Source organism: Rhinatrema bivittatum, chromosome 1 (genome assembly GCF_901001135.1).
Source record: "Rhinatrema bivittatum chromosome 1, aRhiBiv1.1, whole genome shotgun sequence".
NCBI lineage: Eukaryota > Metazoa > Chordata > Amphibia > Gymnophiona > Rhinatrematidae > Rhinatrema > Rhinatrema bivittatum.
This window is the reverse complement of record NC_042615.1, coordinates 559,840,759-559,866,842: the sequence shown is the minus strand read 5'-3', so window position 1 is coordinate 559,866,842 and position 26,084 is coordinate 559,840,759. Positions and strand designations below refer to the sequence as shown.

Below are 26,084 nucleotides of genomic sequence, written 5' to 3'. Positions count from 1 at the left end.
AACGACATAGGAAAATATGGGAGGGAGGTTCTGGAAGCCAAATTTAGACTCTTAGGTAGAAAGCTTAAATACAGAATCTCAAGGGTAGCTCCAGAGTCTCAATGCATGGATGAGACGATGTTGCAAAGAAGAGGGATTCAGTTTTGTTACGAACTGGGGAACCTTTTGGGGAAGGGGGAGTCTCTTCCAAAGGGATGGGCTCCACCTTAACCAGGGTGGAACCAGGCTGCTGGCGCAAACTTTTAAAAAGGAGATAGAGCAGCTTTTAAACTAGGACAAAGGGGAAAGCCGACAGTCGCTCAGCAGCGCATGGTTCGGAGAGAGGTATCTTGAAAGGATTCTAATGATGCATTAGAATTAGGGCATCCTGACAGTGAGGTTCCAATTGTAAGAAAAGTAGTTCAAGTGCCTGTAACTAAAAACTCAGCCTAGCTAAAAAATTCTAACCTTTCCCTATCAATTAAAAAGCAGAATGAAAATACAAACAAAAAACAAACTTTGAAATGTTTGTATGCTAATGCCAGAAGTCTAAGAAGTAAAATGGGAAAATTAGAATGCAAAGCAGTGAATGATGACATAGACTTAATTGGCATCTCAGAGACAAGGTGGAAGGAGGACAACCAATGGGACAGTGCTATACTGGGGTACAAATTATATCGCAATGACAGAGAGGAGCATCTGGGAGGCGGTGTGGCGCTTTATGTCCGGGATGGCATAGAGTCCAACAGGATAAACATCCTGCATGAGACTAATTGCACAATTGAATCTTTATGGGTAGAAATCCCTTGTGTGTCAGGGAAGACTGTAGTGATAGGGGTATACTACCGTCCACCTGGTCAAGATGGTGAGACTGATAGTGAAATGCTAAGAGAAATTAGGGAAGCTAACCAAATTGGTAGTGCGGTAATAATGGGAGACTTCAATTACCCCAATATTGACTGGGTAAATATATCATCAGTACATGCTAGAGATATAAAGTTCCTGGATGGAATAAATAACATTTTTATGGAGCAATTGGTCCAGGAACCGACAAGAGAGGGAGCAATTTTAAATCTAATTCTCAGTGGAGGACAGGATTTGGTGAGAGAGGTAACGGTGGTGGATGAAGACCACTGGCCATTTTAGTAGCCACCCTCTGGACTGACTCCATCCTGTTTATATCCTTTTGACAGTGCAGTCTCCAGAACTCTACACAGTATTCCAAATGAGATCTTACCAGGGACCTACACAGGGGCAATATCACCTCCGTTTTTCTGCTGACCATGCCTCTCCCTAAGCAGCCAAGCTTCTTTCTGGCTTTTGCCTTCACTTTATCCACCTGATTGGTCACCTTAAGATCATCAGATGCGATGACGCCCAGATCCTACTCTTCTTTTATGTTTAGAAAACTTTTATCTCTAATACTGTACCTCTCCCTTGGGTCTTTGCAGCCTAAATGCTTTACTCTGCAATTTTTTAGAATTAAATCTTATTTGCCAGTCTCTAGACCATTCTTTGAGCTTTGCTAGATCCCTCCTTATGTTTTCTACTATTGCAGATTTTGATATCATCAGCAAAAAGACAATCCTTTCCCTGAATTCAAGAAAGCATGGGATAAATACAGAGGATGTGGGAGGGAGTGATGGGAATTGTAAAGCTAAATTAGTTGGGCAGATGGGCAGACTAGATAAGCCATATGGTCTTTTTCTGCCATCATATTTCTATGTCTATATTTCTCTGTATTAATAGTGATCCAAATATTGGGTCCTATCTATATTAAGCATTTTTTTTCATAGACACAATGTGGGAGAAAACCTATAGAGGCCAATATTCAGATATAGCTGGTTAAGTAAGGTAGCTGGATAAGACTTGCCTGGCTAATTTACATGGGATATTCAACAGCACTTATCTTATTGAAAGATAAGAAAACTTCTTCTCAGCCTCTAATTCTCATTGGTCCATTCAATATTCAAAACTTGAACGTTTGATATAGGAGTTGTACGCCATTTTATGTTGAAGATGCACGTGAGCTGTACATGTGTTTAAGATTGGATTTCATCGATTAAATAACATTGAGATTTGTCCTATTCATTATCGCACTTCTGCCTCTGAGGAAGAGAAGAAACAAACTGTGTCAGTGGTATTTGAATCAGAAAAAGAACCTGTATCTTCTTCCTAGGACAATTTTCATTAAGATAAGTGCTGCAAGGTCTTATTATTTGGAATATTTTAACTGCAAGAAACAAATTGCTAGAAAAAAATGAATGAAAAATTTATTAATGCATCTAAGTAGTTATGAGACCAATGATTAAAATGTCTGAGCGAGGTAAATGCTTGTTGTTCCAGTTTAAAACAGTTTTGGAACTATATTAAATGAAGGATACCGCTCTGTTATATGAAGGTCTCATTATAATTTGTACTATAACTTATATCAGTCCTGTGGTTTATTATATTTTTGCATTGTATATTTACCAATAGGATTTTCTACAGTTAAGATCTGTTTTTCTATTGAATGGGCCAACGTTTTGATGGGCCTGGTGAAGTCCCTTCTGCAATGGGACTGGATGCCAGTGAGGTTGATTTTTATTGTTGTAAGTCACATGGCCATGAAGGTTTATGTGGTTCCTTTCAGATTTCTGCACATGCAGTGCCTGCAATGGGCCCTCTGAAGCCAATGAGATAACTGCTCAAACCTTTATCCCATTGAATCTCAGTGTCTCCTGAGATGCGGACTTCCCTCCAATGGTGGGTGAACCTGGAGGTTCTAATGGTGGTACTCTTGCTAAACATCCCAGTGCATCAGGTGATCTATCTACTGATGCCTCCACCAGGGAGTGGGGAGTGCATACCAGTACTACATAGTCCCTTTAATCAAACTTTTGGAGCTGTGAGCCATCTGTTATACTCTAAAGGGTTGATTTTAAAACCCACACGCACGCTGTTCCCGGTGCATGCACGTGGACATGGCTATTTTATAACATGCATGCGTCGGAAAGGGTGATCCTCATAGCACTGGCCTGACCACAGCAAGTATGGTATCCATATCTCGTCCATCTCCTAATTCAGGCCTGGAGTTATCAAAATGTGGTAAGTACCGCATGCGATAGCAAAAGGGGTGTGTTTTATGCTAATATAGGATTTATCACAATTTGTGCTAATTACCTGTGTGAAGAGCTAAGTTAGTGCAAATTGTGATACCATTTCAGATTCTGTGATAAGTGCCAGACCTGTTGTATTTCCTGCACTCAACCACTGAGAGAGAGAGAGAGAGAGAGAGAGAGAGAGAGAGAGAGAGAGAGAGAGAGAGAGAGAGAGAGAGAGAGAGAGAGAGAGAGAGAGAGAGAGACTGGCCATAATAGCATGGCCCATAGGCAGGTATTTGTATCCCTAGGGTAGGCCCACCTAGTAACTCGAGGTGGGGATTAGGTAAGCGTGTAGGGGGTTAGGGGCCACTTTGACATGCTACTTGACACCTACGAACAGAACAGTGGTCTCTTGTGAAGATTTGATGGCCTTCGGAGTGAGGAAACTCACTCCAAGATGAAATTTGGGCAATGTTCTCTCAACCTAGCTTGATGGACTCTCTACCTGGGTAACATCAAGCTAGGTTGAGAGAACATTGCCCAAATCTCATCTTGGAGTGAGTTTCCTCACTCCGAAGGCCATAAAATCTTCATAAGAGACCACTGTTCTGTTCGTAGGTGTCATTTACAATGTCAAAGTGGCCCCTAACCCCCTACACACTTACCTAATCCCCACCTCGAGTTACTAGGTGGGCCTACCCTAGGGATACAAATACCTGCCTATGGGCCATGCTATTATGGCTAGTCTCTCTCTCTCTCTCTCTCTCTCTCTCTCTCTCTCTCTCTCTCTCTCTCTCTCTCTCTCTCTCTCTCTCTCTCCCCCTCCCCCAGGGCTCTAGAGCCTTCAAATTGTCTGAAATAAGCCTTACAGGACACATCACAAATGGTGATGAAACCTCACCACATGGTCACAGCATTATGGCTGTGCAATAGCTCTTCACAGGCAGGCTAACCCAGCCCACTCTCTGCCCCTAACTCCTCCTATTTTTGGAATTTGCATCGTACCATACAATATGGTGCGATCGCATGCGAAAACACCTTACCGCATTTTGATAAATGACCCCCTTAGTCTCCAATTCCATTGGGATGCCTCTGATGCTCATCACACAGGAAATCAACAGACTCTGCCACCTGAATTTTCTATTGCTGGCCCTCATGGTCTGGATGTTGAATGCACAGTACTTTCCTTCTTAATCCTCCCTAAGGAGGTGGAGGATGTTCTGATTTCAGTTAGAAAGCCTTCAATCAGAAGATCCTACATTTTCAAGTGGAACATATTCTTGACTTGGTGTGGGACTGGATCTCTTCTTCTGTGGCCTCATCAGGTCTCATCACCTCTTCAGTTAAGTTCATCTCAGCATTTCTGCAGTGTATCACCAGCAGGTGGATGGGGCTGTGATTCCTTTCTACCCTTAAGTATCAAAGTTCATGAAAGGACTATGGTATTCCAAGTCTCCAATCAGTAAACCTCAGCATAGTTCTAGTCCATTTCATGAATCTTTTAATCTCTTGAGCTGGTGGACTTGAAATTTTTCACCTGGAAAGTATTGTGTCTTGTAGCCGTCACTTTGGCATAAAGATTAATCGAATTACAAGCTCAGATTTCATATTTGGTTCTGCATATTTACCCTAAGCTCCTTCCGAAATCTATTGTGCTATTAACATTCCTTCCAATTCACATGTGCACAAAGGAGAATGGGCTCCCCACTGCATGGACTGTAAGAGAGCTCTGGAAAATTACCTGAAGAGGACTCAACCCCTCCATCAAGCTTCTCAATTGTTTGTGTCCTTTAATCCCAATAGGTTGGGAAGGGAAGTTACCAGATGAACTTTTGGTTAATTGGCTAGCGGATTGTATAGCAAATTGTTACACACTGGCTAGTTTAAAGATTACGGTTGCTGTCAAGACTGATCAAATGAGAGCTATGGCCACTTCAGTGGTTCTTCTTAGGGCTGCTCCCATTGAAGACATATACAGAGCTGCTACTTGGTTGTCAATTCACACTTTCATGTCTCACGATAGCATTTCTTGAGAAGACAGTAACTTTGGATGAGGAATTCTCTGCAGCCTTTTCATCCAGAAGTCCACTTTTCAATTGGTGGGGCTAGATTGACTTTTAAGTAATTGCTTGGAAATCCATCCCTCAGCTTGGGATTCCACACACATTATATTTGATCCATGCTTACTTGTCAACAGAAAAAGCAAGTTTGTTACCTATAAATAGGGTTCTTTGTAGACAGCAGGATGAATCAGCCATACTTATTACCAGCCAATCTCCCTGAGGAGATTGGCTTGCTACCTTGCTAAAGCTTAAGCTCTGGAAGAGCATGAGGGAGTCACGAGAGGCTCATGTGTGTGTGGGAACTCCCATGCATGCTCCTTAAAGCTTTACTGAGCTCTGAGAGCTGGGTCTGTGTTGGTGCTGTTGGATGATGAAACTTACCCTGTAATGACTGATGCATTCTGCCTGTCTACGCAGAACCCTATTTATGGGTAAGCAAACTTGCTTGACTGTTGTAAGGGAAAGGGGATTATTAATTCTCCTTATTTGAGACAAGAAGTGATAGAGCAATTATATCAGAGCACCTGGATATAGCAAAAAGGATTAATGAAGAAATTTTTCTGCAGTCATACAGCATCTGGTGACCTGATATTAATAAACATCTTGAGGGCATGGTAAAAAAATAAGTATAGAGTGTGCTCTAATGTTGGCAAACTTTCTGACAGGCCCTAACTACGTGAGGGGACAGCCCATCATGTCATGATACTCTGCAGAGAGATTATGTCAGGCCATTGCTGATTCACATATTCCTAATTGTTATAGATGTATCCTCCAAATAGTCATAGGTCTTACCCACTCCAGCTGGAAGAATTGGCACAGCTTGTGAATTGTTAAGGGATGATTTTGGCCATCTGAGGTGCCTGTGTTTGACAGCAACCAGTGATGATTTGCAACTGCTAAATTGAAGCAATTCTTGGAAGTGACTGGGAATAATTTAAGTGTACCAATTCGGCTCCATGCCGGTCAGCCACAAATAGACTGAATGGTTTGTATGGATAATTACTTGCTGTAAAAATTGATGCTGGGTGTCTTAAATGGAAGTTGGTTGGTATACTGTTGGTGTATCATAACAAACTACATAGGGAGGATGATTTTCAAAGGGACCCTATGGGAAAAGTAGTACTTTACCCATAGAAATAGCCCAATAGAAAACTGAGTGACCAATACATGTTATTTATTTATTTATTTGTGGCTTTTCTAGACTGACGTTTGTTTGCACATCACATCAGTTTACATTGAAACAAGTGGATAAGAAATTACATCTCAAGAAACATTCACACTGCTCAAACGTTTCAGGGCAGTTGAGATAGTTAAGTTAAAGAAGATAGGCTGAAACTTCAGGGCAAGCAGAGATATATAAACAAATAATGGTAATTTTAACAAATATAGAATACACCAAAAGAACTTTATACAGAGGGTTTTGTGCAAGAATTTTGCGTTTAGTGGATTGCTAGTCAGTGTGTGGAGGGTGTCATGAGAAGGCCTGCTTAAACAGCCATGTTTTCAGTTTCTTTTTGAAGTTTGATCTGTTTGGCTCTAGTCTTAATTCTAGGGGCATTGAGGTCCATAGGGAAGGGCCGGCAATTGATAATGCTTGTTCTCGAGTCACGGTGAAGTGTGTGGATTTAGGTGAGGGTATCTACAGGGTTCCGTTATTTGCGGATCTGGTGGTTCTTTGCGGGGTTTGAAAAAGGAAGGAGTTGTTTAGTCAGAGCATGTTTTGATTGTGCAGGGATTTGTGTATTAGTGTTAGACTCTTAAATAGTATTCTAAAGTGGATCGGTAGCTAGTGGAGGTCTTTTAGAATAGGGGTGATGTGTAGAATTGAGTTTATACATTCTGTGTACACACACTTTCATATACACAACATGGTGCTATTAACAAACTGAAAATAATGTAAAATGAATGGTCAAATGTTTGACTACTAAAATTTAATGTCTCAGTACTGGATGTAATAAATGACTGCTTCATGGAGCAATTGGTTCAGGAACCAACGAGAGGGAGCTATTTTAGATTTAATTCTTAGTGGAACGCAAGATTTGGCGAGAGAGGTAACGGTGTGGGGCCACTTGGCAACAGTGATCATAACATGATCAAATTTAAACTAATAACTGGAAGGGGGACAATAAGTAAATCTGCAGCTCTAACACTAAATTTTCAAAAGGGAAACTTTGATAAAATGAGGAAAATAGAAAAAAACTGAAAGGTGCAGCTGCAAAGGTTAAAAGTGTTCAACAGGCATGGACATTGTTTAAAAATACAATCCTAGAGGCGCAGTCCATATGTATTCCACACATTAAGAAAGGTGGAAAGAAAGCAAAACGATTACCGTCATGGTTAAAAGGTAAGGTGAAAGAGGCTATTTTAGCCAAAAAAATCCTTCAAAAATTGGAAGAAGGATCCATCTAAAGAAAATAGGATAAAACATAAGCATTGTCAAGTCAAGTGGAAAACATTGATAAGACAGGCGAAGAGAGAATTTGAAATGAAGTTGGCCATAGAGGCAAAAACTCATAATAAAAACTTTTTAAAATATATCCGAAGCAAGAAACCTGTGAGGGAGTCAGTTAGACCATTAGATGACCGAGGGGTTAAAGGGGCTCTTAGGGAAGATAAGGCCATTGCAGAAAGACTAAATGAATTCGTTGCTTTCGTGTTTACTAATGAGGATGTTGGGGAGATACCAGTTCCGGAGATGGTTTTCAGGGGTGATGAGTCAGACGAACTGAACGAAATCACTGTGAACCTGGAAGATGTAGTAGGCCAGATTGACAAACTAAAGAGTAGCAAATCACCTGGACCGGATGGGATGCATCCTAGGGTACTGAAGGAACTAAAAAAATGAAATTTGTAACCTATCATTAAAATCATCCATTGTACCTGAAGACTGGAGGGTGGCCAATGTAACCCCAATATTTACAAAAGGCTCCAGGGGCAATCTGGGTAACTATAGACCAGTGAGCCTGACTTCAGTGCCGGGAAAAATAGTGGAAACTATTCTCAAGATCAAAATCGTAGAGCATATAGAAAGACATGGTTTAATGGAACACAGTCAACATGGATTTACCCAAGGGAAGTCTTGCCTAACAAGAAAGGGTTAATAAACATGTGGATAAAGGTGAACCGGTAGATGTAATGTATTTGGATTTTCAGAAGGCGTCTGACAAAGTCCCTCATGAGAGGCTTCTAAGGAAGCTAAAAAGTCATGGGATAGGAGGCAGTGTGCTTTCATGGATTACAAACTGGTTAAAAGACATGAAACAGAGAGTAGGATTAAATGGTCAATTTTCTCAGTGGAAAAAGGTAAACAGTGGAGTGCCTCAGGGATCTGTACTTGGACCGGTGCTTTTCAATAAATATATAAATGATCTGGAAAAGAATACAACGAGTGAGGTTATCAAATTTGCGGATGATACAAAATTATTCAGAGTAGTTAAATCACAGGCGGATTTGATACATTACAGGAGGACCTTGCAAGACTGGAAGATTGGGCATCCAAATGGCAGATGAAATTTAATGTGGACAAGTGCAAGGTGTTGCATATAGGGAAAAATAACCCTTGCTGTAGTTAAACGATGTTAGATTCCATATTAGGAGCCTACCACCCAGGAAAAAGTTCTAGGCATCATCAGCAGTCAAAAAAGCAAACAGAATGTTAGGAATTATTAGGAAGGGAATGGTTAATAAAACGGAAAATGTCATAATGCCTCTATATCGCTCCATGGTGAGACTGCACCTGGAATACTGTGTTCAATTCTGGTCGCCGCATCTCAAAAAAGATATACCGTATTTTTTGTCCATAAGACGCACGTTTTTCCCTCCAAAATTGGGGGGAAAAATGGGAGGCCATCCCAACCTTTAAAGTTAATTAACTACAACCCCCCACCCTCCTGACCCCCCCAAGACTTGCCAAAAGTCCCTGGTGGTCCAGCGGGGGTGCGGGAGTGATCTCCTGCACTCGGGCCGTCGGCTACCAGTATTCAAAATGGCGCCGATAGCCTTTGCCCTTACTATGTCACAGGGGCTACCGGTGCCATTGGTCGACCCCTGTCACATGGTAGGAGCAATGGAGGCTGGCGCGGGCCATCCATTGCTACCATGTGACAGGGGCTTCAGCAAATCAGGCTGTTCAATTTCAGTACTCTTTGATTACTATGTGCCAACATCTTCAGACAGTGCGAAAGTACACTTTTGTCTTTTCATGATTAATTTGTTTAGAAAGTACCTTTCTGCAAAAGCTGTTCCTACAGAATTTGATGTCAAACTTTCAGACTAGCAATGAAAGGTCCTCATTTATTAAGCATTTTTATTTATTTATTTATTTATTTATTTATTTATTTATTTAAGTCTTTTCTATACCGTCGTTAAGTAGCTTCCGTCACAACGGTTTACAGTAGGCACATAAAATAGGGATGTTGAGACATTAATTTACACAAGTGCCATATCGGTTCGGTACATAGTTTTTTTAAAGTAAAATAAATTTAATGTGATACACTACTGTTTGGAGTTTTCCCATAGACACGGAATGGGAGAAAAGCCTTAGTAAAGGCTGAAAAAAAAGCAAAATGTGGTGCATTCTTCTCATTAAAAAAGTAGGATCAACAACAAACTTTGTCAAAACATAATGGGCCAGATTTTATAACATGTGTGCGGGCGTAGATTTATGCGCACAACCTGGTGCGCATATTATAAAATCTGGGGTCGGCGCATGCAAGGGGACGGTCTGGGGGAAGGACCGAGGTCTCCGGCACAGCAGCTGTGCCGGGGGATCGCGTGCCGGCAGCTGGCCAGTGCGCGCAAGTCACACCTGCCAGAGGCAGGCGTAAAAAGGACAACAAAGGTAGGGGGGGATTTAGGTAGGGCTGGGGGGCGGGTTAGATAGGGGAAGGGAGGGGAAGTTGGGGGGGAGCGGAAGGAAAGTTCCCTCTGAGGCCGTTCCAATTTCGGAGCGGCCTCGGAGGGAACGGGGAAAGCCATCGGGGCTCCCCTAGGGCTCGGCGCGCGCAAGGTGCACAAGTGTGCACCCCCTTGAGCGCGCCAACCCCAGATTTTATAACATGCGCGCATGTTATAAAATTGGGCGTAGATTTGTGCGCGCCGGGTTGCGTGCACAAATCTATGTCCGCGCGCATGTTATAAAATCTGGCCCCTAGTCTGCTAAAGAGAGGGATAGACTGCAAGGTGAAGAGGAAGTGCATGAGAAAAGTAGGATGCATGCAGGGAGAGAGGGGCAGTGTACAAGGAAGGTATCATAAAAGTTGCCAAAAAAAAAAAAGAAAGTGCATGAGGGATGCATAGAGAAAGAAGAAATGCTTGAGTGATGGACAATATGGAAGAGAATAACCTAATAAAGAGATTTAGTGCTTTTTCTCTTTGCTCTTTTCATTGATGTGCTATAATGTTTGAACTGCTTTCCCTAGTTTTTTCTATTCTATTAAACTAAACTACTAGTTTCTTCTAATTACTGTATAAGAATTTAGGATTCCTAGCAACCTAAAGATGCTGTGAATGACAGCAGAGGGGAGGCAAGTCAGAAGGGCTTACACTGTTCCAAAAGCTTCTTATAACATCCATCACATTTTTTTCATTAGATCTGGGCATGACGATGCTCCCTTTGAAAACTCGGGTGCCAGTGGGCGCTATGGGCACTTTTGTACTTGCGGCGTTTAGACCTGATTTAAAGGTGCAAAGTACACACTCATGCTTTAAGTACACATGGTGGATTTCAAAATATAATCCCCACACATACTCTACCTTCCATGCCCTCCCCTCACCATGCCTCTTTCTCTCATAGGCAAAATTATGTGTAACCCCTGAAATGGCTGAACCTGGATAACAGCTCCAGAGGCCATATCTCACAATTTTATTTAGATGGACACCTGTTATTGTAACACAAGATATATATATCCAGAGTGTCCTGCATGGGGGTAAAGTTTACTTTTAAGGCCTTTCGCATTGCAAATTTCAAGTCCCAATTTTATGTATTGCTTACAGCAGTGATGATCACAGCACTGATAACCAACAATGTTACGACTCAGTGAATCACAAGAATTGTTTGGTGGTTTCCAACATTTCTCTTTTACTGAGCAGGTGCAAATGATGAGTTACAGCTGTGTACTTCATTTTCAAGATGGTACAAGTGCTTCTAGTAAGTTTGTGATTTTCTACAGTCTTTCTTCAGATCTTGGTGGTAAAGCAATTTAATTTACTTCTTAAGTTGATTTATACCTTCCCTCCCATTGGATACAAGTCAAGTTAACGGCTTCCTTCCCAATGTAGGTGATGTATCTTTTTATAGAATTTATATTACTCAGTCATTTTATCTCATAATTCCTCATTGTAGTTTTCTCCTCTGAACTCCTCAGTTTCCTCACTGTACCTGAAAGGCACAAGTCCTTCTTCTTCTCTCCTGTTCATCATCATAAAGATACCTAGAACTCCGCTTCTCCTTATCTTTTGTAGATGTTTGTGAGCCCAGTTGTGGATTCACTCCAACTCCCCTCTCCCCTCTCTCCTCTCTCATTCCTCCTCTCATTAGGATGGCTGGAAGTCATCCTCTCCTTGGACCTTGATGATCTCAAATTCCTCTTGCTGGAAGAAAATCTCTCCCCTTGATTTGAAGAGCAAATTTAAGTAAGCTTAACTGAGTCCAAAAAGATTTGGTACTCCAAATTTAAATAAATTACTTAGAGACATAAAAGTGGGCTATGAAAGTGGAAAGAACTCCCATCCAAATAATATGCTCCACAGAGACAGAAGTTAATCAAAAGAGAAATTAGAGTACAGCACAGGACAAGCTGCCTCTCCAAAAGCAAAAGGGGAATCCGCAAGGTAAAATGGAGCCTTGGCTTTACATGCTAGAGGGACATACTATTTCCAGCTTCCACATGGGAGAGCCGTAAACCCACAATGTTATCCCTAATTCTCTCCCCACACAAATTGGTATATTCTGTTACCTAACTCTAGTAGGAGACTATGTGCAGGGGCAGATTGACCTAATGGGGGATCGGGCTTCCCCCGGTGGGCCGGTCGCTCCCATCATGTGATTTTTATTTTTTGACTTGCCAGCCAAAGAGAAGACGAGGGTCTGCTAGCGCTGTGGCCCAAAGAGAAACCTGCGCGGCCGCAGCAGAGCCATCCTGCCACAGCCAGAAGACAGCCATGCGGGGCTGGAAGAGAGACCTGCAAGGCTGCGGAAGAGCTCATCCTGGCCAGCAACAGCTGAAAAATGGAAGAGGGGCCAAAAGCCCCCGCCGGAGCCCAAGCAGAAAGGGCCATGAGCCGCTGCTGGAGCCCAAGCCAGCAGCGGCTGAAGAAAGGAAGAGGGACCGCGAGCCGCTGTTGGAGCCCAAGCTTGCAGCAGCTGAAAAAAGTGAAGACAAGCCCAAGTGTCACTGCCAGAACTCGGGAGAGTGATGTCGCTGCCAGCCGCGGCCTCCGGAGAAAAGAAGACCAGGCGGCGGGGGGCTGAAAAAATGAAGACCGGTGCTGCCAGCCGCTGCCGGAGACGAGGCCAGCGGGGGCCAAAAAAATGAAGACCGGTGCTGCCAGCCGCCACTGGAGACGAGGCCGGCAGGCCGAAGATGAGCTGTTCAGTTGGGGGCTTTTGTGTGTGTGTATTTGAGACCGGAAGGGTGCTTCTGTGTCTGTGTGGCGTGTATGTGAGGCAGGGAGGGTGCTTCTGTGTCTGTGTGGCGTGTATGTGAGGCAGGGAGGGTGCTTCTGTGTCTGTGTGGCATGTATGTGAGGCAGGGAGGGTGCTTCTGTTTGTGTGTGGCGTGTATGTGAGGCAGGGAGGGTGCTTCTGTGTGTGTGTGGCGTGTATGTGAGACAGAGAAGGTGCTTCTGTGTGTCAATGTGTGTGTGCGAGAGAGAGATGGAGCATGTTTTTGGCTGGCTGTGGCTGTGAGAGAGAGGGGGCATGTGTGTGATTGAGCCTGTTTGTAAGTGAGATAGAACATGTGTGTGATTGAGAGCTTGTGTGTAAGTGAAATAGAGAGAACATGTGTGTGATTGAAAGCCTGTGTGTAAGAGAGAGCGAGAGCATTGTGTGATTGAGAGAGACTGGCCAGAGAGGTGACATGCGTATGTGTGAGAGAGACTGATCAGGCAGATGACTGGTATGTGTGTGCTTGTGTGTGTGTATGTGTGTTTGTGAGAGAGAGAGAGAGACTGGTTGGGGAGATGATTGGTGTGTGAGAGACAGAAACTGGTCCTGAGGGTGTGACTGGTGTGTGTGTGTGTGAGAGAGAGAGAGAGAGAGAAGAGACTGGTTGTGGTCCCTAAGGAAGAGGACCGTGAGGACAGCTTCAGCAGTTACTGCTGCTTCTGGTGTGGCCTGCAAGGGAAAGGAGTAGGAGAACTGTTGGAGAGGGTAAGTAAAGGTGGCTTTTTAATTTCATTTTTCTTGATTGACTACCATTTTAATAATTGGGTAGTTTGATGTGTCTGCTGTTTTGAAATATTTTACTGGTGTTTGGTAAAGCTTTCAAAATTTGCATGAGTCTTTAATTATTGGATATTCTATTCATCAGCTGTTTTGAAATTATTTTATTAGTATGATTTTACTATTATGATTAATGATTTATATATTTTGATTTTATTGATTGTTTCATGAGGAATAGTGACATTTTTGTTTTTCCATTGTTGCACTGTATAGAGTCTGGCGTGATGCACTTTACAGTTCAGTTTTTGTCTGCATATTTCTATTTATACTTTATGTGGCTTTATTCTGTATTTGGTGAGAGTTTGTGTTCTGCATGCAAAGACTGAGATGAAGCATTCTTTTAGCATGTGGATTCTCTGTAAGGATCTGTAGTAGCTTGGCCTGTTCTGTTTTCCTGATAGGAGGTGTATTGATTTTTAGATTCTGGTGTAATATTTTTGCTATTCTTTTTCATAGGTAGGGTTGTTATTCGTCGAGTGTTGGCAGATAGTACTGTGTTGATACAGGAGGACCATGCCGAAATATATCACAATAGGTATGATGCCATATGAATTCCAAGATGCAAAGTTTTCTTGTTGGCATCACAACAGTGAACAAAATTATCACAACAACGTGTATATTAATTTTACCTCAAAATGTCATTTGTTCTGACTCTGGGATTAAGCCGTCAGTTCAAGCTGCTGGTGACTGTGGAACAGTGTATTGTTGTACAGCCACCTGCTTTTCTACTGAAAATAGTAAATGATCTCAAACTAATAGGTTTCTTGTTGAATGAAAGTACTTACTGAAATATTTTATAAATGATATATGTGGGCGCGGCCCATGGATTTTATAACATGTGCATGCCGGGTAGCTTTTTTTTATGTTTTAAGGGGTGTGTGCATATATATGTAAATTATATATGTTAATGATATTGTATGTGTAATTGGGTACCCATGGGCCAGTATGGAGAAAAATCCCCCGGGCCACTATTTTCCCACAATCCGCCCCTGACTATGTGTGATGTGAAACCGTACATTTGACAGCTGAAGAGACTTTTGAGCTTGGAGAATTACTTATACTTACCCAGACACATTCTTTTGAAATTGTACTTCAAAGATTTAAAAGCCAGAATCTCCTTTAATTCATTTAATTAACCTTGTTAAGAGAAGTTCCTTACCTGTAATAGGTGTTCTGCAAGGATAGCTAGGCGATGTCGACTGACATAGCCTAGATCAGAGCTTTACTCAAGCTCTGTACTTTTATATTTGCTCTGTTGAGCATGTGCGGGACTTCCCACATCAGTGGAGTGCACACAGGGCCCTTCTCAGTTCAATATAAAGTTATTAAAATTAAAGAAACCAAATCTGAGGGGAGAAGGGTAGGATTGTGGGGATTATGTATCCTGCTGTCTTCAGAGAAACTCCTATTATAGATAAGCAACTTTACTTTCTCTGAGGAAAAGGACACAGGTCCTCCCAAATGGGCATCCCTAGCTACAGGTTTCCCTGAAATAAAAAGGGGAAAATACGACAATGCCAACGGCAAACACATTTTTTGTTTGGAATAGATCATTTTGTAATTATCCTTTTTTTTATGAGGTAACCTGAAAATCTTAAGAACAGGCCCTAGGGGCGATGGAGGTTGGATTCTAAATCCCAAATAAACCATGCAGGACAGACTGACCAACTCTATCGTCATGTCGGGAGTCCCTATCCAAACAGTAATGCGATGTGAATGTATATATGGAATTATATTTTGCAGTTTTCCGGACCTCTTCCATGACAGCTGCTCTCAGATGAGTCACCATGACACTGCCATGGCTCTGGCACTATGAACCTTGACATGCCCTTCAGAATTAGGCCCACCTAGGCAAAACAGAAAAAGATAAAGTTTATCCAGCTAACTCTGCTAGCCAGATGGTGACTGAATATGGACCTCCTGGAACTCTGCTTTCCTTTACCCTCCTCTCTTAGGGTCCAGTTACGCTCCTACTTCTCCCCTCAGCACTGACAACCAGCCCCATGTGTCTGACTAACTTTTATATAGGTTTAAAGCAAGGAGACAGAGCAATGAGGAAAAGAGAATTGAGCATGCTCAGTTTAGCAGATACATTCTATTATTTTAGTAGCCACGTGCTGTTTAGTGCTCAGGTGGATGAGAGCACTTACTTTTTTCTGTTAGCATCCAGTCTAATTGCGCACACCCGCTATGAACTCTACGTTTTAGCAGGCATGCACAAAACTTTAGTATGCCACCCAATAAGTGTTATTTTAGCATCTATGCTAATAAATTGTTGGCACGAGTTTTAGTAAGAACATAAGAACATAAGAAATTGCCATGCTGGGTCAGACCAAGGGTCCATCAAGCCCAGCATCCTGTTTCCAACAGAGGCCAAACCAGGCCACAAGAACCTGGCAATTACCCAAACACTAAGAAGATCCCATGCTACTGATACAATTACTAACTGTGGCTATTCCCTAAGTAAACTTGATTAATAGCCGTTAATGGACTTCTCCTCCAAGATCTTATCCAAACCTTTTTTGAACCCAGCTACACAACTGCACTAACCACATCCTCTGGCAACAAATTCCAGAGCTTTATTGTGCGTTGCGTGAAAAAGAATTTTCTCCGATTAGTCTTAAATGTGCTACTTGCTAACTTCATGGAATGCCCCCTAGTCCTTCTATTATTCAAAAGTGTAAATAACCAAGTCACATCTAGTCGTTCAAGACCTCTCATGATCTTAAAGACCTCTATCATATCCCCCCTCAGCCGTCTTTTCTCCAAGCTGAACAGCCCTAACATCTTCAGCCTTTCCTCATAGGGGAGCTGTTCCATCCCCTTTATCATTTTGGTTGCCCTTCTCTGTACCTTCTCCATCGCAACTACCATATTTTTTGCTCCATAAGACGCACCTGAAGCCCATCATTTCCATATAACTTCAATACTGTAAAGGATTACCTTATTTTTATTAACCCTCCTGTTTGTGTCTACTCTACCACCCTCATACCCTTTTACAATCTGTTGCAGTTTTGAAGACAATGAGAATACATCCCGAAGCCTCCATTCTCCCAGAAGGAACAGATCAGCTTAGCAGTAACATCGTGTTTTGAACATAGGGAGGGTAATTTTCAGTGACCTGCATAAGTCTGCAAGTAAAAAGAAACTGCAGATCTTAGCTTGAATTTTCAGAACGGCCACTGGATGTGCGGGGAAACAATGACAATGGACATGCACTCATTTATACCTGCTCGGAGCCAGGTGGGAATCTGTGCGTGGCAATTTGCGTGTGCACTTTTGAAAATCGAGTGTGTGAGTAAATGGTTTCCTTTGCACAACTCTGTCCCCCCTGGAATGCCACTTTGAGCAAGCCAGATTTTGTGAGCGTATTCAAATAGCTTTGAACATTTCCCCCATAAAACATAAAGCAGAAAAAGAGGAGAAAATGTTATTAGCTAAGCAATAGCTTGCTTATGTGTGGTGTCAGTTATAATTGCACAGGTAGGGCATTAGCCTTGTACCTTATCTTCATCCTTCCACCACGATACCAAGGCTTTTGAAAGCCTGTTAAAACACGTACAGAAAACTGTAGCATAAAACATTTTTACCGACTGAGATATATTTTATAACAGCACCAAAGCACTAGAACGTGACTTGTTGCTCTACAATTACGCATCTGGGGTGGTTGAAGCTTTTTTAGTCTTGCATCTCGACCCATATTTCCACTGCGTAACTGCGGAATAGCAATGCACATATTGGCATGTTATTTGCAGACCAGCCTTTGTGTCACTAGCACTGCTGATTTCATGGAGCAGTCCGACTGGAATGAAAGAGAATTCTCTGTATCTGATAAGCAACAGAACTTGTCCCTCAGAAATTAGCCTTCCCTGACTTTGGCGAGGAAGGGAGGGAAAGGAAAGATAATTGTTTTCCCACTGGTCTAAACTAACTCATGATATTGCTGCAGCGATGACCTTCATTTAGAGAAAGTCTAAATACCACCGGGGCATAATTTGGAAACCAATACTAACCACACTACCTTTAAAACTGGAGGTGCAGTGAAGATTCAGATTAGTCTGAGTGTGCGTGTGCGTGTGCGTGTGTGTGTGTTTCATGAGACAGGTAGAGGAAAGGGGAGCTGACAGGATTTTAAATCGCCTCCAAATGCTGCATTTAAAATTTCCTGAATTTCTTAACATAGTAGTAGCGTATGTAAGCCGGGAACCTTTAGTTAGTGCAGTTAGAAAGATAATTAGGGGGAGGATCCATTCATTGGCAGCCCCTCCCATTGAGGGTGCGGTAATGGATATCCCCTGCAGGAGGTTTTATAGCAGTCTTAATTGGCGGTTTGAGGGGAAAGTGGGAGATTTCTTCGAGTTGCATTTTGGCCTACCCGGGGCCTTGGAATCCATCCAAGATCCTCCAGTGCAGGTTAGGGCTCCACTGTTGTTCTCTCCTCCAGAGGTGCAGAGTGGGTGTCCAGGGACTAATTTGGAGTTTTGGACTTTTGCGTGGTAGGAGCCAGGCTGAATTCCTGGGCCTTTCCAGGACTCAGGGAGTGGGGAACCCTGTGTTCAGGGCGCTCAGGGGTAGGGAAGACCTGCCTCTGAAGTGGTGGTGACCCATTGCAATTGATCTCTAGTGTTATTTACTTTTGGGGAAACCAAAGAATTTAAGTTTGAAGACATGGGAGAAAGCATTTTTGTTTCTGCCCTTCTTCCTACCCTGCAGTTCCATCTAAGATCCCTCCCATCAGGGATCCCTATTGAGACAAAGGACATCTATCTGTGAGTAAGAAATCACCTTCTCACCCATCTGGGGTCTTCACAACCCCTGGGGAGAGAGAAAATCGCTCTCTGTGCAGAGGCAGTCTTGCCATCTGGGTAGGGTTTTCCCATCCACTAAAGGGGGACCTGACCAAGGGGGATCACCACTTAACCTAAGCCAGGAAGGTGGCCGGATTCCCAGCCTGTTCAAAAGACTCTTGCACAGATAGAGGAGCAAGATTTGTACTAAAGAGCCAGCCTGCTGTCAGTTATAGTCATTGTGCCATCGATCCATCATTTTCTCCAGTAAACTTTTATTTTGGACACTAATCCAGTGGTCCCTGCATCTTCTTTGGGCACACAGCACACAGAGTGTAAAAATTCACCTCACCCAAGGAATTTAAGGAAGGAGTTCAGTCACCCCGCACTGGGACCTGAGAGGACCCCTTTCTTCTCCCAGTTGAAAGGATCCACACCTTGGGAGGTAAGGGAAGTAGAGCTAGTCAGGGTCCCTGCCCCAAAGAGACACCCGTGCCAGACATGCACACTGGGGTGGGGGGTTATAAGTAGATGATGGCAGATAAAGACCAATTGGCCCAAACAGTCTATACAGCTAAAATTCTAGTTTACACTGATAATGATATATCCCAGCTGCCAGCGGTAGAAGCTTGACTGCTTGTGGGCTATTGCTCTTTGATCAAGATTTTTTTTGTGTGTGTGAGTAAATCTATCTAAACTCTGTCCATGTTTGCTTGTAGGCAAGACTTCAGTCATTTGTATAGCACAATTGCCCTGTTTGAAGTCTGATGTAAAATGTATTTTAAACTAGACAATCTTTTGTAATGAGATGGGGGGAGGGAACAGGAAACAGATGCTTAGTCTTAGCTCTTATTAAGATGGTAGATGTATATATACAACAAGAGATAGCAAAAGTTTGCGGGACATTTAATAAGCCTCTGATTAGCCGCATACATCCCCCACCGAGTCTCATGGGCATGTGGAAAGCATCAAGACTTAATTTGAAAGGATTTGCCATGCGTTTGAGCAGCAACAAATATCTACTGAAAGGTCTATATATCTGCGATGCTATAGAAATGGTCTTGGTTTAGCATTCCCTTCTTTTTCTAGAGGGGTGAGAGGGGGAGGCATGTTTTGGATTGAAAAGATGACAAGCCAGATTCCCAAACTGAAAATGCTTTCCTACTGTATGCTGTGTAAGCACAAACTCTGAAACCACTAAATTCTCCTTCTGTAATTCCAGAGGTCAAAGCCCAGCTGCTGCTGAATTTAACTTACTACTAAAAGCACACTCTTTGGAAACCTATGGTGTTGACCCTCACCCTTGCAAGGTAACACAGTGGTTTTTGTATTGCATTGATACACAATGACTTCTGAATCATATATTTTGCCTTTGCCCATGTTTTGGACACCACCTTTGTTTCCTGCCCCCCTTCTTCTGGTAGCTGTACCCTTTTTTGGCAGGACTGCTGGGTTAGGGTGGCTCTAAGGTTGATGCAGAAACAGAAGCGCAGTGAAAGTTCAGTTAGCTAATTCGGGAATCACCGCTTGGATCATTAAAACAATACATTTGCACGCTCTTTTTTTGTCAAATTCAAAGAGCAAACTCGTGAATTCAGGGAAGAGGTGGATTGTGTTCTTATATGATATTATAAAGTCGGTGCAATAGGGGAGAGGCAGCTTGGAGGAGACTTCAGTCTACCAAATGTGAATTGCAGCCTTCCTGCTTTAGCATTAGCCAGGAATGGAGAAGGTTTGGATGCCCTGCAAGGAGGATTTCTTAGCAGCTCTGGAAGCGTTAACTGCGAGTAGCTAATGCTTCCGGAGCTTCTCCTGTTAGAGCAGTGCTGGAAGTTTGCTTCTGGCTGGGGATTGCTGGCCCTGGGGGTAGTCCAGGGCTCCAGAGCTTGTAGGTAGGGAGAATGAAGAATACTTAAAATAAAAAAACCCCAAAAAACCAGGGACGTGGGAGGGAGAGGGTTGACTGGTGGACACATCCCATTTATAAACAAAATTAAAGGGATTTGGGGCGTGGGTGGCTTGGCAGGGCCATGTGTGACATATTGGGGAGGGGTGTCAGGAATCGGGGCACAGGGCATTATTTAAAAAATGTAACAGTGCCCCTTTACCAGATAACTTTGAAGATATCCGCTTAAGTAGCTGGTTATACGGCTACACAAGACCTGATAACTTTAAATCTGCTCTACAGCAGGTCTAAAAGTATCCGTATAACTTAGGGAGTTACAACAGAAAATCGGCTAAGTTAACTGGATAATTTAGGGCCATCCAGAATACCTCTTTATGTATCCAGCTAAATTGTAGCCGGATAATGACTTGCCTTGCTATAATTGGGCTGGATAAATGGCCCAATTATAGCAAGGTATCCGGCTAAATGTCTTTAACTATTCACCTTCATATTTCTTTCCATTGATGAGCACATTTCAGTACTCATGAGCTGGCCTCAGCAAGATCCTGCACCACAAAGGGGTTATCCTTAAGCAAGGGGCAAACCAAAAGATGCTGCGTGGTCTGCTTCTCTCCACAGTCACAGGTCTCAGGTCAAGCAGAGTATCCCTGTTTCCCCATGCTGGCCCTTGATCTGATGACTTGATAGGGAGGCGATTTAGAGCTTTCCAGGGGATCCGTCCCCTTTCTGCCTCTGCAGGTGTCACGCTCTGGGGGTTGTGAGCCCTCGGGCTGCTGCTAGATTGATGCAGCTTGGTGCATGCGGGCACGGACCAGGCGCTAGCAGGTGGCAGCAGGTACACCCCAGGGCAGAGAGGTTGGATGAGGTCTTCACTTTCCCCTTAGGATGAGCCTTTGGGGTTCTGGGGGCCAGCAGTCCCTGGGAGGTCTACGGCAGAGATCAAACAGAGTCAAAGCCCAGGCAGAGGTCAGGGAAGGTAGAGATCAAGCAGAGTCAGAGCCCAAGCAGAGCTCAGGGCATGTGGAGGTCAGGCCGAGGTCAGGGAGATCAGGCAAGGGTTGAAAGGCTGTCTGGGTCAGCAACAAAAGAAAAGTCCAAAGAAAGGTTGACTGGAAAGCAAGGCAAGGTGGAGCAAGGCAGGAAAATGAGGCAGGGCAAAGAGGCAAGGCTAGGCAAGGCTGGACAATGCAGGAACACGGCAAGGCTAAAGCAGGAACATAAGCAACATAGCACCAAGGACTAGCGCAGGAAGACCTGTTGCGGAGGTGCTGGCTGGTAGCTGTACCAGTTTTTGTATTAATTTTGAGTATTTCACTTACCTTTTTGTTTCTACAAAATTGTTTGGGTAACACCATAATCATATAGAAAAAATAAAGAAGAAAGTGCAGAAAATAACCTCATCTGTAAGCCTGCCTCTACAGAATGGAGCTGGAACTCGCCCAGCTATAATCAGGGCTTGTCCCGTGTACAACAGCGCTGAGCACACTTGCTCTGGTATTGGAACATTCTGTGCAAGCAATGCAAATTGACCTCACGTTGTATGTTATCATGGATACCTTAAACCAACTAGTCGCAATAGTTTGTATATTCTTGCTGGAAAAGTGCCACTGGATATCTGAAGAGTCCTGGTCAGGAATAGTTCAACATGAACCAATAGTACAGATATCATAGGCTGTAAGAATCTGCCTGATCCTAATGATTGGTTGGGAATTAGAATAATTTTTAATATTGTTTTGTTTCTCCTTCAGGATTCAACAGGAACTACCACATTTTTGGGCTTCACAGCTGCAGGCTTTGTAGTTTTCCAGGGAAATAAACGAATTCATTTATTAAAATGGTAAGTGCTTGCTTTCAATTAATTAAAAAGCATTTATGGAAGCCAGTTTTATTTTTTTGTTGAACTAGCCAGTCTTGTTTTAAATAGAAAAGGGCATACATTGCCTTCATACATTTCATAGAACTTAGCCAATGTTCCCTCTAAGGACTGGTTTGCTGTGACCAAAAACGTTTTGCTCATGAGCAAAGATTTTTGGTTTCATTACTCTGTGAACCCTACTGTCTTTGATGCAAAAAGCCTAGCAATTTTATGCTCACAGCTATCCAGTCCTTAGAGAGAACATTGGTAGCAGCAGGCACGCAAATTTTCTCACATACACTAACACACTTGCATATTCACTCTCATAATCTTCCACGCATACATACATGCTTATTCTCACACACACACTCACTTTCACACTCCAGACTCTCACACATGCATACTCACTCATTTCTCCTCCTCTTCCACACGCACACTCATCTCAGTAATTACAAACTTTCACTGCCAAACACTTTGAGAAGTAACACAAACCCCTGAAAAACACCCCAAAAAGAGACATCTAGAACCTTGTCATCCCATACTATACCAGCACTGTATCACGACTCAAACAGCAGCAGCCTTAACTATGACACAGCAGTAATGCAAATATTATACTATATCCTAGAACATTAATACACCACCTACTGCTCCAAAGCCCCACAGAAAAACTACCTGCAGCAGACATACTACACCTCAGTCATGCATGCAGAACAGACAGTCCCTTACCCAATACAGAATAAGGGAGTACAATTTAGAAACAGAAACATGCAGACAAAAATAAAATGGAAAGCCCAAGAAACTAGACTCTGAACAGTGGAATACTGAAGAAATAACAAAATACAAATATGTAATACACATTCCAAAAGCTACCATATACCAATCACTAAAAATTCAAAATAATTTTATTTTTTTACCTTTGTTGTCTGATCTTATTTTTCTAATTGGTTGGTCACTGGCTTTTTGTTTCTGCGTTCCCTTTCTTGGTCTTTTTCCAATTCCTTTACAGGGTCTCTTTTTTATTTTTTCTGTTTCTTCTTTCTCCACCTGTTTTCTTCCCTTCCTCCCTCAAACACACACTTGGGCACTCATTCTCACACGCTGTCTCTCTCTCAAATGCTCTCTCTCTCACACACACACAGGCTCCCACTCTCACATTCTGTGTATGACATTCACAAACACATACACATGGCTCTCACTTTCACATGCTGTCTCTCTCATACATACACACCAGTTCTCTCTTTCACATGCTTTCTCACTCTCACACAGGCTCTCTCTCTCACATGTTGTATCACACACACAGGCTCTCACTCTCACATGCTCTCTCACACAAACACATGTTATTTCTCTCTCCCTCTTAAAACACACACACACACACAGATGCACTCACTCTCACTGGCTTCCTCACACACACACACACACACACACACAAACAAGCTCCCATTCATTCTCTCACACTTACACCCAAGCAAGCTCCCACAAACTTCCAGTCAGGCTCCCATTCATTCTTACACTGTTCCCCCATTCCCCAGGCAGGCTTCCATTCATTTTCACACCTATACACAGACCCCCAGGGAGGCACCCTTTCATTCTCTCTCTCACACACACATATACACACACACACACACTCACACACAGACAATTCCTCAGGCAGGCACCCATTTTCACACAGATCCCCAGTCAGGCATCCATTCTCACATACATACAGACCTCCAGGGAGGCAGGCACCCATTTATCTCTCACACACACACAGCCCCCTCAGGCAGGCAAGCAACCATTCATTCTCACACAGACCCCCAGGCAGGCACCCATACATTACACAAACACACAATGAAGGAAGGCCCCCTCTTTCTTTTGCTGACAGACTCTCTCTCACTCCTCTGCTGTCACTGCCATTGCTACTAGAACTGAAGCCTGTTCTGTTTCCTCTGTGCAAACCCTATAGTATTAAAAATTTGCAGGGCTAGCACTTCCTAGCAAGATCAGAATAGAGAAAGTCCTACTCTCCGAGTTTTTAATACTGCGGGGCATGCAGAGGACAGGAAGGGTGCACCTCTGCTTAGCCGCCAGTGGGATGAGGTCCACTGGCAGCTGCATGGCCTGTCTCCCTATTTTTTGGATGCCAGTGGGATGGGGTCCACTGGCGGCCCCATGGGCCCTATTTTGGCCATCAGTGCCCCCCTGCAACCCTGCACCTGGGGCCAGTGGCCCCCCAGCTCCCCCCTTGGTACACTACTGCTGCGTGAGCAGGAAATAGATGGAGCACCTAGAGCTTTGGGGGTCTCTTCTGTGCTTCGGGCCATGGTAGAATGAGTGCAGCTGCCAGAAAAATTGTACGCGGCCACGCAGACGTGCAGCTTAGATGGAACATTGAACTTTGCTTTATGGTTCCGCTTTTTTGCATGGGGCTATGTCTAAAGAGAGCTGTACTCTCTGTATGCTACTCAGTATTTCAGGAGCAGACATCACAAGATGGAAGAATCTTGAAGGGCAATCTTCAAATCCAGTTATTTGGGTAAATCCGTGCTTTACCCACACAAATGGCCGCTTTGAAAATTGCTCACCCAGTGTGTGCCTAGATTTACTCCCATACGTCGATGGTGCATATAAATTTACATACATATTAGGAGAGATGTTCCGGGAAGGAGTTGAGCCTTAAAAGCATACTTTATACTTTCAAAAAGTCAGCGTGCAAATTCCACCAGAAAAAGTTCCAGCACACATAGCAGGTGCAAGTCAGTGCACAGACATTTTCCAATTCAGTTTTCAAAAGGAACCTATTCCCTTTAAAATTTGACGTAAAGTCTGTGGATAAAAGCATCCACTTAGAATAATTTGTATTACTGGAAGCAGAATATAAGAATATTAAAAATCAATCAATAAATAGAAATATTCTGCAGTCTTTACCCTTTTGCAGGATAGCAGATTAAAGAATTTTAAAATAATGACTGGGCAATAGCATTTTTATTTGATACAATGTGTTCTCTGTTTCTGTTCACTCTGATCTGCTATATTTAAAGCCAGACAAATGTGGTGGGAGCTACTGAAGGCAGCTTCTGCCACGCGACTATGACCGCGGCCTGCCTCATTTCCAGGGGGACCAAACATAGAAACCCACCTTTACTAATGTTGGATTCATGGCCCAATGAAGGAATTTCCCTAAAAGTTGGAAAAGAAGACACTACACCCTAGTCAAGGTAGAATGAAAAAGAAAAAACAGGGGAGTGAGGGCCATAACACTAGCAGATGCAGTTTAGGATTTGCTGCCATTTACCCTTGGTGTGACTCCCATGATTCATGGAGGTTAGAAATGTCTCCCTTATCCCATACAGGTCCATCAGGTGTGCCCACTGTCTAACGCTCTTAGCTGCCCTGAGTTGCTGCACTCTTGTTTACTTAAAATTGTTTTTTTTGTAGGCCTGATGTCTGCAAACTGAGGTTTGATGGGAAGACTTTTTATGTGACTGGAATTCACAAGGAGGTCAGGCAGCTTCATATTCGTACTCACTATTTTTGTTATGTTTCAGACCATGGGATTCTGGTGAGATTCTCCTGTGTATCTCAGGGGTTTTGACCACATGACACTGTGGTGCCTGTGCACACTCAGGTGGCTCCTTGTTCCTCAGACTGTGAGGAGAAGTCACAGAGCTTCAGTAGAGATAATTTACAAATAGACTGATATTTCGCAGCGAGGGTAAACCTTACTATATGAGGATATACATAACCCCCAACGGCTCACAGAGGCAACCTCTACTCTGCTGCTTACTTCTCCAGTGAAACCTTATTGTCTCCCACACTGCTGTCCAGCACAGCTTGGGATCTAAGTCTGCCCTGCATGGGGGTTTGGGGTTTGTGTGGCAAACAGTACTGTTGGCCCTTACTGTTGTATGTCATTCCTTCTTAATGCAGCTCTGTCTGTGTATCTAAAATATATAAATATATGATATTGTAGCTTAATTAAAACAAAT

The 26,084-nt window shown here is 43.1% G+C and overlaps 1 protein-coding gene across 1 annotated transcript in view; it reads left to right on the top strand.

Moving 5' to 3' along the window:
- FRMD3 (FERM domain containing 3) overlaps nucleotides 1-26,084 on the top strand; it is a 405,659-nt gene that overhangs the window by 319,984 nt on the left and 59,591 nt on the right. The window contains exons 7-9 of the mRNA XM_029616768.1: nucleotides 19,581-19,668; nucleotides 22,013-22,101; nucleotides 25,534-25,597. Of these exons, the coding sequence (XP_029472628.1) occupies nucleotides 19,581-19,668; nucleotides 22,013-22,101; nucleotides 25,534-25,597 (241 nt within the window). The remainder of the gene's footprint in view (nucleotides 1-19,580; nucleotides 19,669-22,012; nucleotides 22,102-25,533; nucleotides 25,598-26,084) is intronic.